The 19,816-nt window shown below is 38.0% G+C and overlaps 1 protein-coding gene across 1 annotated transcript in view; it reads right to left on the reverse strand.

Moving 5' to 3' along the window:
- LOC107757056 (breast carcinoma-amplified sequence 3) overlaps positions 1-17,375 on the reverse strand; it is a 204,886-nt gene extending 187,511 nt beyond the window's left edge. The window contains exons 1-6 of the mRNA XM_016574429.1: positions 17,264-17,375; positions 17,066-17,142; positions 14,611-14,687; positions 13,795-13,878; positions 10,710-10,880; positions 7,927-8,020 (exon numbers count right to left, since the gene is read on the reverse strand). Of these exons, the coding sequence (XP_016429915.1) occupies positions 7,927-8,020; positions 10,710-10,880; positions 13,795-13,878; positions 14,611-14,687; positions 17,066-17,142; positions 17,264-17,319 (559 nt within the window). The 5' untranslated portion in view covers positions 17,320-17,375. The remainder of the gene's footprint in view (positions 1-7,926; positions 8,021-10,709; positions 10,881-13,794; positions 13,879-14,610; positions 14,688-17,065; positions 17,143-17,263) is intronic.
- Between the last annotated feature and the right edge of the window lie 2,441 nt (positions 17,376-19,816).

Here is a 19,816-nt window from a genome sequence, read left to right on the forward strand (position 1 = left end):
CTTAGGAGTCATTCTTGTCTACATCTGCTCCGGCAGTGAAACAATGGCGGACTGCTGACAGCTCACTCATGCGGGTCTTAGGTAAGACGCCAGTCCAGTCTGTGCTGAAACGTTACGGTCAATCAAACTATCGTGGGAGGGGCCTGTCTGTGTGACGTCACACAGACAGGCATCTGAGATCGGCTCAATTTGAGAAAGGGGTAAAGATTTTAGTAGATTAAAAAAAAAAACACTGGGTGGATTTTTATCATTATAGGGTGGTTGCGCACACCCTGCCAACACACATTTCAGTTCAAACAACTCGTAAAAGTGCATGTAGCATCGGATGACTCCTTTAACTAAATCAAATCAATATTTGGTGTAGCCAACCCTTTGCATTTAAAACAGCTTTTGTCCTAGGTACACTTGCGCATAGTTTTTCAGGTAACTTTGCAGGTGTCACGATCCCTGTCTGTGTTTCTTGTGTCTCTGTTTATGGACTCTTGTGTCTTCATTGTTGCCTTGTTCCGCTCATGTTTCCCTGCTGCTCTTTTCCCTTGCTTGTTGCCATGGACCCTCATTGGACCACACCCATCTGCTTGTTAGTTTCCATAGTTACTCATTAGTTCAGCTCAGTATATATACCCCTGTGTTTCAGTGCTTGTTTGTCAGTTGTTGTTTGCTTGTTGATGCTCCTGTCTTAGATTTCAGGTCTAGCTCCAGTTCTTGCTCAGTGTTCCTTTGTTATTTACCTATGTTTGCGTTCTCGTTTTGTCAATAAACTACTTGCATTTGGATCCGCCTCACCTTGTCTGTGTCCCAGCATAACAGCAGGTAGTTTTCTTCAAGTGCCTTGTAGATTTTGCCACAGTTCTTCTGGATTTAGTCTGTCTCCGATTTTTTTCAGATTCTTCATGTCATTCCAGATGGACTGGATTATGGTGAGATCAGAACTCTGCGTGGAGCACTGGCAGTTGTCAGTCTCCTTGCGCATACAAAAATCTCACTGGATTATTACAATTAATGGCTAAAGGAATGTTTGGAAATGTAAACTGATATTTTCTACTGACACACTACAGCAAACGATAGAATTAAATGGCTTAAAAGCATTTTGTTGTTGGTGAAAATACTAATGGCCTAAGACTTTTGCTCAGTAGTTAGTGTGTATGTGAATATATTAGTGCTGTTATCGATTAAAAACAATTAACTAATTAATCGCATATTTTCTTGAAATTAATCACGTTTAATCCCACCTAACATTAATGTTTTTAAATACACTTTTATATTGCAATAATTTCACATTCAATCTTCAAATTAATGTAGAAACAAAATAAAGACAGTAAAAATTTTTTATTTGTTTAATGACATCTTTTTTTATGACTGAAGTGTTTAATTGAGAGATGAAGAAGATTTCATTATATGTGCTGCCACTGAGTTCTGGAGAGAAAACAAAAGTTTTCTCTCGGAGACAAAAGTTAATAAATGTCATGCAAGTCAAAATTATTTTCTTTAGTAAATAATTTGTATGATTTGATTCACTCAATGTTATTTACACCAGTCAGATTATCATTCTTACAATTCGCTGTAGGCCAAATGACAACATTATATACACGATATAAAAAAAACAGCATGTGGCATTTGGCAAGTGTTAATTGTGAACACTGCCTTGTTATCCTCAGCTAACAATTTATGCAGCCATGAAATCGCTCTCGTATAGGTTCTTGTTGTGGATCTGTCTATGGCCACAAAATGCAGTTGATGCTTGACAGCAGTGCAAATCTATTTTGCGCCCAGCGGTGGAAAAGCACAGTCTCCTTAAAGCTTAGTCAGCCTAAAACAGGCTTTTGTGTGATTTTTGAAAGCCCCAAATAAATGAGCTAAACCACAATCTCTAGATAAGAGTCTGACTGCAGAAAGGAGGAGTATGGAAAGAGAGTAATCCTTTCTCAGGAAACAGACAGTCGCTATAATCTCTTTCCATTTCAGCGCTCTCTTTTATTTTAAAGGGTTCTGTGAGCTAATTAATCCTCTGAAACATTTACCACAGCAAATACAATTCTACAATTCTTCATGCCGCGCTTCAACATTAATGCCCTTAATTTGGGGGCTGACCTTGAGATTTTCTCAGGACAATGGATCATTCATTGCAGCTGAGGTGTTTGGAAAACTAACTTCGGATGTTCCTTGGGAATCTGGTGGAACTTTTGGAGACTAAAGCCAACTGGCCAATCAAACTAATACAACTGCTAAAAAGCCTCGGAGCGTAACAGCATAAAGCTGTCAGCAAAAACGTGGTCCACACAGGCAATCCTTCCTACAAAAACAAACTAGAGGTGAAGAAGAGAAGTAACTCTTCTCAGGTCAAGAGGAATGAAAGGGGGATCAGAGAGGATGTTTCCATTGCAGCCTTGAAACCAAAGCATCTGACTAAGGTTTTACAACTACAAACTGAAAAAACTGAACTACAAAAAAAAGTTTATAAAAAAGAAAAGAAAAGAATTACAATAAAAAGATGAGTGATCAGGGATTTTAACAGGTATTGTGCAGAATTTCTATATCTGGGGGGAAAAGAATATGAAAGATTAGCAAAAAAAAAGAACATTGAAAAAACATCATCAGATTTCATAATGCCATTATAAAATAGAGCTCATGCTTCAGGCAAATTCCACTAATGTTCCGCTCTTCGCTTGCAATGTGCATTAAAAGGCGACATCTCAGTCTGGGCCTTTAATCCCTTCCGACTGTCCCACTGTGCACAGGCACGGCGCAAAATGGAATGTGATACACGGTCACAGCCCCATTAAAACACACACAGAGACAAATTTGTGTGTGAATCTTGCCAAATGATAGTTTCTAAACCCAACAAACAAGCTTTTTCAATGAAGCAGAGGACTTCAGATCCATCCTTAATTGCTACCTCTGCATGAAGACATGGCTTATTACAAACTCAAACTGAGAACTGCATATGATGTCCCTGTCATCATTAAAGAATGAAAGAATGAATGAATTAATGTTTTTTTTTACACCATAACCTTATATATATATATATTTGGACCACATTATAAGTGTAACTTTGGTCATTTATAATATATCTTTTTTATTTCCTTTTTTTATATATATATATATATATAAATCAAACTTTGCTTTTCTATACATTTTGTTTTCTAAACAACATGAATCTAAAATCTACAACACTCCAGCTGGGTGTTTGTGAGTGACTCATAGGAGTGGGTGCAAGAAAGGCCACATCCGCAACAGACAAACAGGCACTTCAGCTCACCCTTCCCCTTAAGAACCCGCAAGCAAACACTTGCCAGAATGAACTGAGCTAAACTAAGCTGTCTCGCAAGAGCAGATTCCTTGATGCTTATCAGTTCCGTGATTGAGTGGAATTACAGTGTCTCATGGGCCGTGAGACCTGTCCACCCTCGTACTGCACGCGACCGTACCCTTACACCAATCGCTCACTCTGCTATCGATTAAGACCAGTTTAGCGCCATTTAAACTTTGCAGAAACATCCTCAAAGGGGAGAGGAGAGATCAGCAGAGAACAAGGAGTGAAAAACAGATACTCTGGCTAAAGTGAGTCCTGCACGCCGCTGTTCAGAGCAACATCCTTTAATTATGTGCCTATGAATAGAAGCTCCAACACCACAGCACAAGCGCCAGCTACCCGACTGGCTGCCATTTTCTACCCTCGCCCTTCTGTTTTTCGTCCAACACACACTGTTGAGTTGGATTTCTTACATAAGTGCTTTTGTTTTTTGGGGTTTTTTTTTTTTTTTTTTTTTTTTTGGGGGTTTGTACGTTCCTCCAATGTCAAGTCACCACATTGATTCTTTTCAAGTTGGCCTTTTCCCTCTCTGAAATCAAAACCGTCTGGATGGAGCTGTGGTCGGCCCTGTGGCCGGAGTGACACTTTCCACTGTGGCTTCAACACTGTTAATTTGGGACAAGTCAGGCTAGATGTACGAGGCTAAACTTTTCACTTAAAGCTGCCGTTCATGTTTCTTCACAGTGCCGAGAAGGCATTTCTTGCAAATCTCAAAGAGCTGTTTTTGATCATGTGTTAATGATGTCAAGAACGTAAATTACGGCATGAATGTGAACACCGGTCTCAGGGAAAGTTTAGCCTGATCTTGTTAGTCAGCATATCTGGAGGCTCTTTTCTGTATAGGGGACTACGGGGATTTCTTCCAGCCTTCCTGGTGCCAAACAATTTCATAACTCAAAACAATTATTATAGCCCTTTCGATTTATGCCCAAGCAAATGAGGTGATAACAGACACATCCCATTATTTCTGAATAAAGCTGGCAGGTGAAGGTCAAGCTGTTTGAAGTTTACAGCACCCCACTGTTATCTAAAACAAGCCGCCCCAGAGCACACTCCTCATGAGGGCAGAGGACGCCTGACAAAGGGCCACACTGGGGGCTCAGCACTCAGGGGACCAGAGCTGGGGCCTCCCTAGGCTGGGACAATAATCTTCAGTGAAAGAGTAACCAAAACATTACACCAAGCCTTCACATGAGATAGACCGAACCAAAAGCTGTGATTCTCAAACACAGGTCAGGATTTAACAATAAGTCTTTTTCAGTTAGCCTGGCTGGATTTGTATTTAACACTCCTATTAAGCCATTAAATTGATTGAAAGTGACAGTAAAAACATTTAATAATGTTACACAAGATTTCAAATAAAAGCGGTTCTTTTGAACTTTCTATTCATCAAAGAGTCCTTAGACAAAAAAAGCATCATCACGGTTTACAAAAAAGAAGAAAAAACAAGTAATACAACTGTTTTCAACATTGATAAGAAATGCTTCTTGAGCAACAAATCAGCATATTAGAATGATTTCTGAATGATCATGTGACACTTAAGACACTTAAAACATATTAAAATAGAAATAATTTCACGTCTTGCTGTTTTTACTATATTTTTGATCAAATAAATGCAGCCTTGATGAGCATAAGTGTCTTTTCAAAAACACTTCAAAAACACCAACTGCAAACTTTTGAGTGGTAGTGTACATATAAAAAAATAAATAATGACATATAACATGAATATATGTTTACCAACATTGTATGTGTCAAAAAAAACAAAACAAAAAAAAACTGTTTTTGCTGAAAAAAAAAAAAAGGCATGATGATTGCTTATCATCATCACACTTTTTTGATAATACTGGTAATGTGTCTCTCACACATGACTTTACACCATCATTATTGTTGAGCCGTTCACATAATTCTCTCTGCAGCATTTCAGTTTGATAGGATGGTTATGTAGTCACATTAGTTTTTTTTTTTTGAGACCTTCAATTCTTTGTTGATCTAAGAAAAACACACATTCGCACTAATATTTGTAGAAGTAATGTCCCTGAGCAGGCCTTGATTGTTGACTGTATGTTTGCTTTGCTCTGTGATCCATAGCACTTTTCTCTAACTGACTCATAAAGATAGAAGAACCACTGGGCTGAAAGTTCCAGTGCAGTTGACCATAGTGATGGGACACTGACTTCACCTCCACCTCCTGCTCCACACATGCTAATGAGGAAAAGGTGGCTTGCTACTCTGAGGTCTAAAGGTTAACCAATAGCGCCACCTAGAGACAAACATGTTCTGTCCAAAGTGAGGTCAGGACAATCTAATTAGAAGGGTGTAATTCACTGCATTTTATTCCCTCATTTTATACACAAATCTAAAGAATGCAATGGTTCAATAATGCAGTAAAATTAAAAGGCAAGAACACGGGGCTTCCAAACTGAGAAGAAATAATTAATAGTAATAAATAATTAATACAGAAAAAAATACTAAAAGCAAACAAGGCTGTTAGTGTCAATAGATAATAACTTAACTTCAGCAATTACTCTTAATAGACAATGACTTTATACATAATAGACAATTTTCTGACTTAATAGTTAATTTATGTATTGAATAAAAAAAATTCTCAAATGTTTCTCTTAAAATAGAAACAGATATAATTTGATACAAATAAGACAATGACAATAACAGTACAGTGCTGTAATTAGAATAAAATCTATTTTAAATAAAAAAATACATTTAATTAAAATTAAACAAAAAGTAGATCAATGTCAATTTCCACAATCTTTTATTTATAATAATAAATAAAATATTTTAATTAATTAATCAATCATAAATGAATCAATTATATTTACTTGTTCTAAACTACTCTTTGCATAAATCCTCTTTATAATATTACTGCACCCAAGCTCAATCATGGCTCACAGGCACGAGTTTTGTGGCATGGCTTGGCATCAGTTCAATATTGTGCGGTTGATACAGAACATCCATCAGGATTGTTTTGATCTACTAAGATATGCACCATTTCCTTACAATCTTTTAGTAACCCTATGCAAAAATCATCCGCACCTGGAGGTGTATACTTATGTACACAATGACTCATCCTCAATGGAGTCTCCCATAGTGTTCCTTAGTAAGGTCAGATATGTGAAGGATTTCACTTAGGGCAATGGCTATCATTAGCTTTCAGCACCTTCTTATTAAAAGGACTCTCAATCTGCAACACGCACCTTACAATGAGCCATTGTGACTGGACTGGATATCCGGAGAAACAAACATGACTATATGTAAAATTGAAAAGTGATCAGATAACTGCCTATTAAAATGAGCCAAGATGCTCGTTCAAGGGCAGGTTGAGGACAATGCTGCCATGGTTTTACTGTATTTTTCCATAAAATCCAAGAAGTGGTTGGAGCCATGACCTAGTGGCATCAAGTCATGGTGCTCAAGCAGGAGAGAATCCTAAAAAAATAAAATAAAATAAAATAATCCTGAATATAAATAAAACTCAAAGTGCAAAATCCAGCATTAATGAATAGTGGCCCTTATGATGAGTAAAGCATGTTGTGACGTGGCTGACTAAATGTGCCAATAATTATGAGCCCGTCCTACGCCTTCTGAAAAGCACAGCTCTTCTCATCTTTAAGGTTTGAAACTGTACCTGTTCAGTGCTTGGGGTATTTCATCTGAAAGAGACCGAGGGCTTTGTTGACCTCAATACACTTCAAGAGAGACAGACATGAACAAGATCAATGAGTACTAAATATTCCACTACGTGTTAAGGAGAGACAAGAGGAAAGAAAAAGAAGGATGGATAGAGAAGAAAATGAGGGAGAAATGACAATGACCGATGTGCCTGGGGGCAGATTCACCAGAAGATACACAATGGCTGCTTTTCAGAACAACAGATCTTAAGGGCCAAGCAGACAGTAACGCTTAGGGAACAAGATGAGGTTACATGTATAAAGGTGACATGACTGACACCGCCATCTCCTATTCAAATGGGCCTTATTTCACACTTTTGTATCATTCCTTTTTCCCCTTGAAGTCCCCTTTTAATCTTAGACAACCTTTCCTGCATTAAAAACAGTCAAAGGTCCATTTTTCACCCTTAGCATTAAAGGAATAGCTCAACCAAAAATAAAAATTCTGTTAAATTTTAAATTTAACTTTGAAAGACTATATGGAAAAGAGAAGTCAACATCACCATTTAATACTTCTAGTTGTGTTCCACAAAAGCAAGACATATAGGCTACAGGTTTGGAAAGACATAAAGAAAAGTACAAGATGACAGAATCTTAACTACCACTTAAACTGCTACTGTACCTTTAAGACATCTATATGAAAATGCACTCTTTTATGATTGGCTTATCTCCACATACCAGTGCAGTACAGTGTTGGTTATCAGAGCAGGTCAATATCATTGCAGTTTGGTTTATATAAATGGTCTGGGTGGACAAGGAAGAGAACTTTGCATTGTGAACAGAATAAATCTGCACTGCATATCAAACAAAAAAGCAGGGATATCCACAACGCGTCCCCTTTAAGACCATGTAAACGCCTGCCGACCAGGTGCCTAGAGTTTTGTGCTTTGGTAGGACTCAGTGAGGCATCACAATGAGGTGTTCACTTACCACTCGGATTAAATGCCATGCAGGATATAGGCTTATCATGTGCTGGAAAATGCGCAATCACTCCTTCTCCATCAGAATCCTCACTAACAAGAACCTGAAACATATACACCCAAAAACATACAATAAAGCTACAGTAAGTTGATGGAGCTACATAAATAAAGGCTGACTTCTTGTTTACGTCACGTCTCAGTGTTTTAGACACATAGCTGGTCATTGGCGCTACAGTGGCCTGTGCAACCTGATCTTCACAGTTACATAAGATTTAATCAGTTTAACAAAGATGTGTTTTGGCATTTTGTTTAAAACAAAGTGTGTTCCAAGTTGTGTTCCATTGTATGGAGCAAAAAATGGGCTGAAAAGGTTTCCATGTGTTCTTTTTTTTGTTGTATGATCATCATCCATTCCCCATCATGTCATTCAGCCTTAAACATGTTGCCCTCTTGCGGGTGCTTGACAATTATCCTTGTGTCTACTTTAATCCACATTCCACAGATTTTAGCTCTAAATGACACATGTTCGGCAAAATAGTTTCATTATGGAATTCAAAAAGACATTTTTATAAGATGTCCGCAAATATGTTGGTGTGTTTTATGAATACGGCTTCAAAGAAATAAAGACTAACCCACATGACCACTGTGATCAATGTGCATATTCTGCCAAAGCCCACATTGCAACAGTTCTGTATCAGACAGGAAGAAAAAGTGGCATGTTGAAAGAGTTAAAACAAACACAGCAGGAAGAAACTCTATAGCGTCTCTTCACATTTTGATACCCAAAAGAGATGAATAGCTCCCAGTTTAAAAAAAAAAAAAAATGTAATGTGAATCTGTAATTCATCCCCTCATGTACATTACTACAGGACAGGACAGGACAGGACAGGACAGGACAGGACAGGACAGGAAAGGAAAGGAAAGGAAAGGAAAGAAGAAAAGGGATGAAGGGATAAAAAGTAATCAAAAATAAAGATCAATAAAGGAAAGGAAAGGAAAAAAGAAAAGAAAATAGGGATGAAGGGATAAAGAGTAATCAAAAATAAAGAGATCAATAAAAAACTTATAAAAGCAAAAAAGTAACAAAAAGAGAGTTCATTTTTCTTCATTTACTCAATAAACCAAATATTAAATAAATTAAAAACAAAAACAAAACAAGTTTTAAAAAAAAGTAAAAATAAAACTTAAAACAAAATAAAGACAATGTTAACTTTTCTTTATTTACTTAATAAATCAAATATAAAAGAAATGAAAATCAAAACAAAACAAAAAGTAGTAAAACTATTATTGCATTTAAAATATCAAGTATTACTCCAAAATGAGTGTAAATATTAAAATTCAAAATAAATTCCAATATTTTTCAAATAGCCTATCAAAGTTGAAAGCAAAAAAGAAAGAAAGAAAAAGGAGAGTGTGTTGCTCATAAGGGGCTATTCTCTGTTAAGTTTGCTCATGAAAGAGATTATAACTAAGTCCAGACATGAGACAGCCGGAGAGAAGAGTGATAAATCTAGCGGAGTGTTGCATTAAGGAGCAAGGCAGCTTTTAATAGGATCCAGTCCAAACAGAAAACAGCCTTGCTCTAAAACCCAGACATTTATTTCAGACTGCAAAAAATGCCCCTGTGACACAAACCAGATCGCTTTTACTAGGGGCAAAAACAGACAATGTTGTTCTGTACAGGAATATACTATTGCTTCGAAAAAGTATTAGTGTGCAGAGCAAATAAACTTCTTGCAGTAAATACAGAGGATGATGATGATGAGGGGGTTGGGCATGTCCCCCGAGACTGGGAGTGGGGTGGATGGGGCAAAAAAACACAAGAGAAAATGCAAAGACCACTGCTGGAGTCACGGGAGAATGGCACTGACAGTAAATTCCATAAAGATGTTTTGTGTGAACATCGAAAGCATGACTAGTCCGCTTTGGGAGGAGTGCAGCTTCTTGTGAGGTTGGCTTTGGAGCGGATGGCGATATAAACACAGGAAACCTCTCTTAGAAAGTGTTGACTCTGGCAAATCAGAGTGGTATAGGTTTATAAATAAGCAGAATAAATCACACCTCCAAATGAGAGCAACGTGTCGACCGGGTCAAGGTAGACTCTCTGGGGAATCGAGGGTTTAACCATCACATTTTTAACAGCCCACTAAATGGGAGGATCTATTTACATGGGTCAGAATCAACAGGATAGCAAAACCTGTTCCAACTTAACCTCTCTCCAAGTAAAAATCCTTGAACAGAAGAACTGCAAATATTAAAGTTAGTCTTTAAACTGAGTGCTCTATTAAAGTGACCATGTGTCACACACCTACATGTCCTCTTTTAACACATTCAGGCCTTGGTGGAAAAGAAAAAAAAGAGAGTAGACCTTTTCCGTAATGCTTCTGCGATGACCTGCCTTTGATCTCATGCTAAAAGGCTACGGCTGTGCCAGCCAAGGGGAAAACAGTCACAGGAAGTGGCTAAATCATGAGATCAGGAGACTGCGGCCTGGCACGGAGTCTGTGAACAAACGGTGAAGCATGTGCTCTTATGACAAGGTGATGACAAACCCCTTGGGCCACAAGAAGCACTAATACTGAATGAGTTATGAAAGGGATTAATGGATTATTTATCTCAGAGAAAAGGGGAATGAATCCGGGTTCTTTCGAATCAAGGTCAGATGGGTGAAGAAAGTACCATAAACAGACACACCGTTTTGATACTGTTGTGTGCTAGAAATCCCATCATTCACAAGCCTCCATCTCTGGAAAAAAACGTACAGATTATGATGTATAAGTGAGCATTTCGTACCTGTCCTTCTCCCACAGTGTGTGTGTCTATGATGGTGACCACACCAGGCTGGTGAGGGCTGCGGCGGGTACCGCTATGGGCAGTGGCCTCTTCGTCGGGTGCCCCTGATGGCAGTGTACCAGCGAGCTGGGTCACGACTTTCCCCACCATGGTCAGGCCCGTCTTCAACGTCTGACAGGAAGACAAAGACAGAACTTTAAAAATATTTAAAAATCAAAAAGCTGTAGTGGTTTACGATAGTGATGCACAGAATGTTTTTTAATACCGAAACACAGAAACGAAAATTTCAATTTTTACAAAAACTAAAACCGAAAAAAAAAAAAGTTTGGGCAATTAAATTCATCTTTGGAACACAAATTAAGGTATTTCTTGTTGAAATCTGAGAGCTTTCAGATCCTGCATATAGACAGCAACGCAACTGACACATTCAAGGCCCAGTCAGCAGCACCACATGCATGTGTTGTGTTACTCTCGTGAACACGCGTCAAAGACTGACATGAAAGAGAAGAAATTGTTGAATAAAGTCGTTATTTTTGTTTTCTTTGCACACAAAAAGTATTCTTGTAGCGGCAGTGTACCAGCGAACTGGGTCACGACTTTCCCCACCATGGTCAGGCCCGTCTTCAACGTCTGACAGGAAGACAGAGACACAACTTTAAAAAGATTTAAAAATCAAAAAGCTGTAGTGATTTATGATAATGATGTACAGAATGAAACTCAAAATGCTGTTCAAGGTGTCGTGTTCTCAGCACCTCTGGAATATCTTCTACTAACATTTAATCGCATGGATGGATCTTTAATATCATCATTTTTAAAAAAAATAATTAGATTTAGATGTTTTAAAGTAAAATTAAACCTATTTTTGATTATTCAATACTTCATGCAAAGGGTTAAAAGAAAAACATTTCATTCAGCAACATTTGTGCCAGCTAAACATAAGTACTATTGCAACACTCAAATCAATACCACAATGTTTCCACATCCAGAGATTTTGTTGAGCAATGACCTAAAAAACATATTTGCATCCAGTGTTGTTTGAGGCAATGTCAACAGACAGGTGTGTGAGTTAGCCGTGCAGGCTAACGGTTAGTGTTTGTGCGAGTGAGTGTCGATGTTTACTCTGAAAAGAGAGCTGAGAAGAGATGTCCGATTTCTGGCACGGCCGTTGGTGCAATGTCTGCCACCAGTCGGCCACCCCCTCCCCTCGCCGACCCTGATCAATGGGGACCATTTGGATTAGCACTAAAAACTCTAACTGCAGTGATTAGAAAACACATTAGTGTTGATCAATTAGGAGGCAAACGCTTCTCTTAATAATTGATGGGGCAAAGCAATTTACACACAGTCAGTTAGTGGGCTTGTCAGAGCATTCTCCAAAGGGCCCAACAAACACAGGCGCCACGAGGTATTGATGCTGCCGCTTGGCCTGAATGCCTGATTAAGCTCTCCAGGGCCTTGGCAGACAGACACACACATATAGCAACGCTCACTCCATTAAGTGAGAACTAGAGGAGACCCTACTTAAGCTGTGCTATCCACTTACCCCAAACACAGTTCACAACAGCAGAGGTCTGAAAACAGAGCCCTGGGGCACCCCGCTCATGCAGGCTTGTGGCTGGCACAATGACATCTCTCTTTTGGTCACATCGCACTCATTTACACAATCTGTGCCTTGCAGGAATTCAATTTTGCAAAAGGCACCCTCCCCCTCCTTTTTTGTGATTGTGTTACAGGATTGATGGGAGATGGCCCCCTGGCCCCCAGACGGCCGCACTCAGAGCCACTCAGCACAGGGACCGTGTGTCAGAGCAGAGGAGATGGTTATAAATCACAGTCCCGTCTGCAGACGGCTTGTCTGCATATCAAGGCTTTTTTAACCTTGTTTTCCTCTCCGCTAACCTTTACTATGCTCTTTTTGATGTATACCGCCATTAAGGCTAATGGCATTTCTCTCACGTAAGCCGTTAGCACTCATTAGGCGGTGATCAGGACGGCGGCCGGGGAATACAGATGTGGGCTTAATAAATCAATTAAGCAACCAGGAGAGGAGACTGGAACTATATGAAAGGTTAAGCACCAAGGTTCTGGCACCACTAAATGAACTCTAGTGGGTCTCTTAATCACTGAGGACTATGCCAAGACTGTTCTGGGATGCTATATGGTGAATAAAGTGAGTGGAACAGCACACATTATGAGCTTCATTTAGAGCAGAGCAAACAGGAAAGAAAGCATGACTGAAAATACACAAATAAGTGCAAAGAAAAAAACACAATTGCAAGAGCCAGCTAACACTTAAAAGGTTTAATCTGTACGGTTTGATTCATTGCCTTGGAAAGAGGCTTATCATAAATTAATGTGACACAGCTTTCAAGATGCAAGGATCACTGGGCCAATCATATCTTAAAAATAAAAGGGTGACCATCCTGAATGTCCTTGAAGCTCTACAGTTTTAAATAAAAAACATTACAAAGTTTGGCCCGAGTAATGAACAGATAATTTCATCACCATGTTGAATGATTTTTAAACGCAGTGGGGATCCTAAGCCTTAAGTTATAAATGTCAGATTTTACAAAAGAATGGCTGGTTTTAATCTTATAAACAAAAGTAATAATGCTCATAAGGACAAGAAGTATCTCAGCAAGACACAACTGAAATCATCTGTGCATAAATCATGCCACAAGTTCGGACAAAGCATTTGTTGGTCAAACGTGTGGACAAATGCATCCTTGTGGCCCCAAAATATATTTGGACAATAATGCCACTCAAAATACATGGATTTCACTGCATTAGATACAAAATATCAAACCATGGGGCATCTGCAAATAAATAATGCTTTTTCTCGAAAACGTACTACTTTTTACCCTAAATAACCCATTAATGTTAGATAACTTGAAAGTAATACCTTTGTGTGTGTGTGTGTGTGTGTGTGTGTGTGTGTGAGAGAAATGCATTACTATAAAAGTGTGCTTATTCTATCTAACTGACATTTATTTGTGGCTTAGGCGTGCAAATACTTTTTGACGCCACTGTGCCGTGTGTTGAAGACTGTGACTTGTCGTGGCAGCGGTAAGAAGCGCATACTCACTTTAGCAGCACTGATGACAGTGGCAGTGTAGGACTGGGCATTATCTCCACAGGCCCCACCACGGGACTGATGACACCGGATCAGCTACACACACAGAGACAAAACAGAGTCACATTATCATCCAGAACCTTTCAGCTCCCCAGCACTCATTAACCCACAGAGGCCTGTCACAGCCCGCGCCAGGACGTCTGCAGGCGGGCACGGTGAGTAAGAGGAGGAGGATGCCATTAGGACAACAAACAGTTCTTCAGCCCCATTCTACGATGCACTGCCTCTAGGGTCCATGTCCCTGACCTATACAACACTTCAGCTGCCATTGGCCAGAAACTCATTACCTTTGCCCAGACACACTGTCCCATCTGTCCATTATTAGGCAGCAAGTGGCCTCTCTAAGGCAAACAAACCGCACCCATTACATAAATGATGGTGAATCAAGGGTCTACTTAATAATAATATGTCACATTATATTGTTAGCTCCTATCGATATGACACGCATTGTCTTTATAATGATATGTGCAATTCGTAAGAAATAAAAACATTCATAAGACGACTGTAGTTTGATTTAGGGTTAAGCAAAGCAACAAATCTTAAGGAAGTCTAAAGGAAGGCCTGAACACTTAGGCTGACTATTAGGTGTTAGGGGTTCACAAGAGCATGTTCTTGTGTTTAAAAAAATCTGGAAGGAGCACAACAAAATGTACTACAGATAAAATAATATAAATTAAATATAGTTGTTGTCTTTCTTAAAAAAAAAAAAAAAAAAAAAAGTATTTGGGTGCATCTGGAGTGGTTTAAAATACTGGGTGTTTGTACTACCTTGTTCTCAGCATAGGCCAACCACCGGCTTCCCAGAGCTATGGGGTTTAGGTTGGGCCCAGGACAGGGGTAGCAGCCTGCAACACAAAGGAAAACACACCGATATAAGAGATAAACTAAATAACAGCACAAAGAACACATAAATAATCCATCATAGCAGCATCTCACCCAAGAATGTGTTTTACTAGAGCTTAGGGTTGGAGTAATACCAGAGGTTAAATAAGGGTTATGGCATTTTGTGACAGTATGATGGCTCCTCAGCTTATTAACTGCCAGACAGATTGACCCATGAGAGCAATACAGACAGAATCCGTATCAGTCCCACATGCCATGATAATGTAGCTGTACATCACATACAAACAGGGCAAACATGCAAGCAAATGCAAATCAGATTATTAAACTTATTATTAAACTTAAAGCTAATAAATAAGCACAGAAATACCAAACATCTTTCTCTGTCTTTGTACACAGAAAGGTTATGCAAGTGCATATCACAGTGTGAAGTGCTCTGACAATAATTTATAGCATGGAGTGAATATAAAATATTTGCAGACAGTAATTTAGGGTGTTGAGTCAGGATCTGAAACTCGGGTGAATGGGGCCTGAGGTAAGCCACAAGTGCAGTAATGCAAAAGCCTTTTGTGCCTTTCCAAAGTGGAGGGAGCCAATGCAGTAAGATAACATATGTTTAACACATCCTGTGAGCTGGGCTTGGGGGATTTTCACCATTGTTTTGTGATCTCACAGTCAGAAAGAGAAGACCTCATTCAACGCTTCCACCCCAAATAACATAAAAGTAATGAGAAAAAACGAACAGGCTTCATAGTTTGTATTGTTCGATGTCTTTGGAAGTGTTATTTTAGTATCACTGAGATACTATTATAGATTTTATAATTATTTTGAATTAGTTAATTTCTGAATTAATTTGAATTAAGCTATTTTCTGTTTTCATTTTACTTTCAGTTAGTTTTAGTAATTTTTCCTCATGTGTTTTTGGCATTTTATTAGTTTTTATTAATTTATTTCTGTTTTAATTTTGGTTGAATTTTTTCTAATTGAAAATTAGAAATGTTGCCTTGGCAACTAGCTGAAATATTTATTTTTCAGTTAACATTTACATTATTTCAAGTACTGTATTTTCTGGAAAAATGCATTAAGAGAAAAAAAACATCTTACATCAAACACATCTTTTATCATTATATTGAGAAATAAATGTAAAAATACTGAAATGTAACAAAATTAAACATTTACAAACATTACATCATAAACACTATAAGCATGTATTTTAGCTCCCCTCACGCCACAACAAATCCTTTCAATTTAACGGTATTCAGAAAAGAAGAGGGATTATTAAAAATATAAGTATAAAACAAACATAAATTATAGTGGCATTCATTATAAACAACATTTGTTATAAAAGCCAAGTCTAAACAAATTTATTTAAAGCAAAACTAAATCTACCAGTGTGTGAGAAATGCGCTATACAAATACACTTGGGCTCACGTACCTCTCTCATTTGGCACAAATCCAAATGTATGAGCTTTGCTTTGAATTATAATTAGCAGCATGTTAAAACGTTTAAAAAATGATTTACATTTCAGAAATTAACTTAAAGAAGTTTTTTATAGTTTCTTTTTTTTTCTTTTTCTTTTTGGTTAACTATAATAACTCTGGTCTTCAGTCTGTCGCTTTAAAAAATAAGTCTAGTCTTGTTCTTCCTATGTTGGGGAAGCTTTAGAGAAGCGATTAATGATGTAAAGGGTTATTGACCATGCCCGTTTCCTGTGGCGCAGACGTTGACAGGGAAGTCGGATAGATAATGAGAGCCATTAAAACAACACTAATGGCAATTTACAACAGACGATTGCTTAAGTGGGCAGCAGGAGGCCTGGTTTCACATTGTGACATGGACAGTTTATTCTTCTGAAACCATACCCAGAGACCAGTCACACACATGAGAGTTGGGACCTTATGAACAGCATCTCCTTCAAGCGTGCAAAAAAGCCATTCGGATTTCGCCCGTGGTCCGGCCTGGAGGAGAGGAAATGGCTCTTTATGTGCTAGAGCTGGGCTGAGTGACAATATGCATTTGTTTGTTATTGTTTACGGTGAGCAATGGAAGTTTGACACAGACGTTTCTGGTAATGCCCAGCTCTGACACATTATAAAACAAAAGCCATTTGTGTAAACAAGCAGGCCTGTGGAATTGTGGATGAGCTTTGATATCGTATAGCCGTGAGGAGTGACACAGGGAAAAACGTCTCTGTTGGTGTGACAGCACGTATGAGGGTTTTGTGGGTTTAATGAAGTCAGTGTGCAAAGAGGATTAATCAAGACTAGGTTTCCTGTTTTGCCAAGCAGCAGATCAAAGAGGCAGAGAAAAGTTGCGTTGGAGACTACAGAAGGTCAAGAAGGGTCAAGTTCAGCAGACACATCTATAACGTGAAGCACTTACTTGTGACAAAGAACTTTTTCATAAAGGTGCAGCTGTCAAATGCAGCGATCTTTTCTTGAAGACTAACGACGAGGATCCTTTGGTCATCGAGGGATGGAGATTGCATTGGAAAAATATATATATAAGCGTACATTAGCCTAATGCTGTATTTAAAATGATTACAAGGTAAAATGCAGGATAAAATGTGTGTAAATGAACCTTTTGTTGCAATGCAGATCATAGATGGGCGTTTTAAACTGTATGGACTTGACCATCTCTCCTGTCCTCAAGGAATAAAGATCCACACAACAATAAGGGGGAATTGTCCTGCAAAAGACAGACAGAGCAGTGATTAGTTAGTCGAAATAGTCTCAATACTTAACCATATTATTTTATTATTTTACATATTTATAAATTAATGTAAAAGAATCAAGGAAATGAGTGTGAATAATTACTTTTGAGCAAGATGCATTAAATTGATCAAAAGTGACAGAATAATTTCTTAAGGATCATGTGACAACAAGACTGGAGTAATGGCTGCTAAAAATTCAGTTTTGCCATCATAGGAATAAATTACAATTAAGATATATTAAAACAGAAAACATTTATTTTGAATCCTAATATTTCACAATATTACCTTTTTTTTTTACTGTATGATTTAAGTAAATGCAGCCTTGGTGAGCCAAGAGAAGTCAAGAGACTTCTTTCAAAACATTTTTTTTTTATCTTACCCAAACTTTTGAAAACTAAAAGCAAAACAAAAGATGCATTTGATCAAAAGTGACAGAATAATTTCTTAAGGATCATGTGACAACAAGACTGGAGTAATGGCTGCTAAAAATTCAGTTTTGCCATCATAGGAATAAATTACAATTAAGATATATTAAAACAGAAAACATTTATTTTGAATCCTAATATTTCACAATATTACCTTTTTTTTTTTACTGTATGATTTAAGTAAATGCAGCCTTGGTGAGCCAAGAGAAGTCAAGAGACTTCTTTCAAAACATTTTTTTTTTATCTTACCCAAACTTTTGAAAACTAAAAGCAAAACAAAAAAACAAAAAACACACACAAAAACAAAGCACAGCAAAGCAAAGAAAAAAACAACAAAAATAAAATAATAAAAAGCAAAGCAAAGAAAAAAATTTTTTTTAATAAAACTGAAACAAAACAAAAAAGGCTAGAACATTTTTATTTATGAACACAAAACCCAATGTTTAAGTTCCCAAAACGCATTACAAGATCAAGTTCCACTTTCTCATAGAAAGCTTTCTCACACTTTCTAACTCGTGTGTAGTTATTTCCTCTCTACCTTCATCAAGGAGATAGGAGTTAAGTGAAAGCAGTGGCTGCTGCTTGTGATAAAGGCAGATATTAATCCTCTTTAGGTGTTCTGCACTCAGCTGGCACAGCCTGGCCTGCCATATTAACCATCTTAACAGAATGTTTCTGGTAAGACGCTGTGCTGGGCACTTTGCTTTCCACAGGATATTAGTCTTGTGGTAATAAGCATGGCATCAGCACTGCCCAACCCAGTGGGGCTACATCAGACAGAATACCAATCTAACAAGTCAGGTATTCTATTGGAGCCGTGGCTAAGTGTACATAAGTTGCTCAAACCTCAGTAATAAATTAAGGATGTCAGGAGCCTAACTACAGACAAAACTGGAACCAAAGAGGCCAGATTATTGACACTGACGCGGAGCTGATCGAGCACTCCATGTAAATGAAGATGATCAATAGCCTGTGCTTCATTGACAAAACAATTGGCTTTGAAAGCAACCACTAATGATTTGCTGCGTCTGACTCTTAATTCGACCGACTGTCTGCCGCTTCACAAGAAGTGATTATATCATGCATCATAGATTAGCATTAACATACAGTTTGGCAATAAAACGTATAGTGCATAGTGCTATTGGCTCTGCTACTAATGTAACACAGCTCCTGTGAAAACAAGGGGTTGACTCTGGTCTTTTGACTAATATTCTGATGTCAAAAAAAGGCTAGATGGCTCCAGTCATGGATTCTGATTGGCCAATACAATGAGCCGGCTATAACACACAATATAGTCAAATCTGACAACTGCTCATCTAGCATTTTTAAAAGTTGGACTAATTTAACTTGTCACAGCATCTTAAAAGTGCATTGTTCATTGCAGGATGCTCAAAAAACAGTGAGACGTCACACAATGGCCAAAAACATCCATCTGCATATCTATGGATATAGTAACGGTGCTGTAGAGGGGATGAATATATAGATACAATTTTTTCAAGAGTGTTTTTATCATGCAAACTGCCTAACACCTAATGCACCAGACAATGCTGGCACTCTAATCAAAGAGGGGAAAACAAAAAAGAAAAATCAAATTAACATCTAAAACGGAGGATTTCGTTGGCACAAATGAAAGAACCTGTGGAAAATAAAACAAAACATAAATAAATACTATTATTATTATTATTTTTATAATAGAGAGAGAGAGAGAAATAGAACAACTAGCTGATCATTAAAAGCCATTAGTTAACCTTCAAGCAGAAGCGCATCAAAGAATTTAATAAAAAATAATATGGTAAAAAAAAATGTGTCTTCATATAAGATAGTACAGCCTTTTATACTTGCATAACAATGAGGACAATGAGATGGCGCCGACGGTGATGGCTGCCTCCGTGGCGTGCTCCGCAGTTGTTTTTATGTTTTTGTTAGTTTGACTTTCTACCTGGAGCTCGTTGAGTTTTGCTCATTCATTCTCGTCAGTATTTACATTCCTCCGCA

This window comes from Sinocyclocheilus rhinocerous, unplaced genomic scaffold, assembly GCF_001515625.1.
Source record: "Sinocyclocheilus rhinocerous isolate Xijiao unplaced genomic scaffold, SAMN03320098_v1.1 scaffold1152, whole genome shotgun sequence".
Lineage (NCBI taxonomy): Eukaryota > Metazoa > Chordata > Actinopteri > Cypriniformes > Cyprinidae > Sinocyclocheilus > Sinocyclocheilus rhinocerous.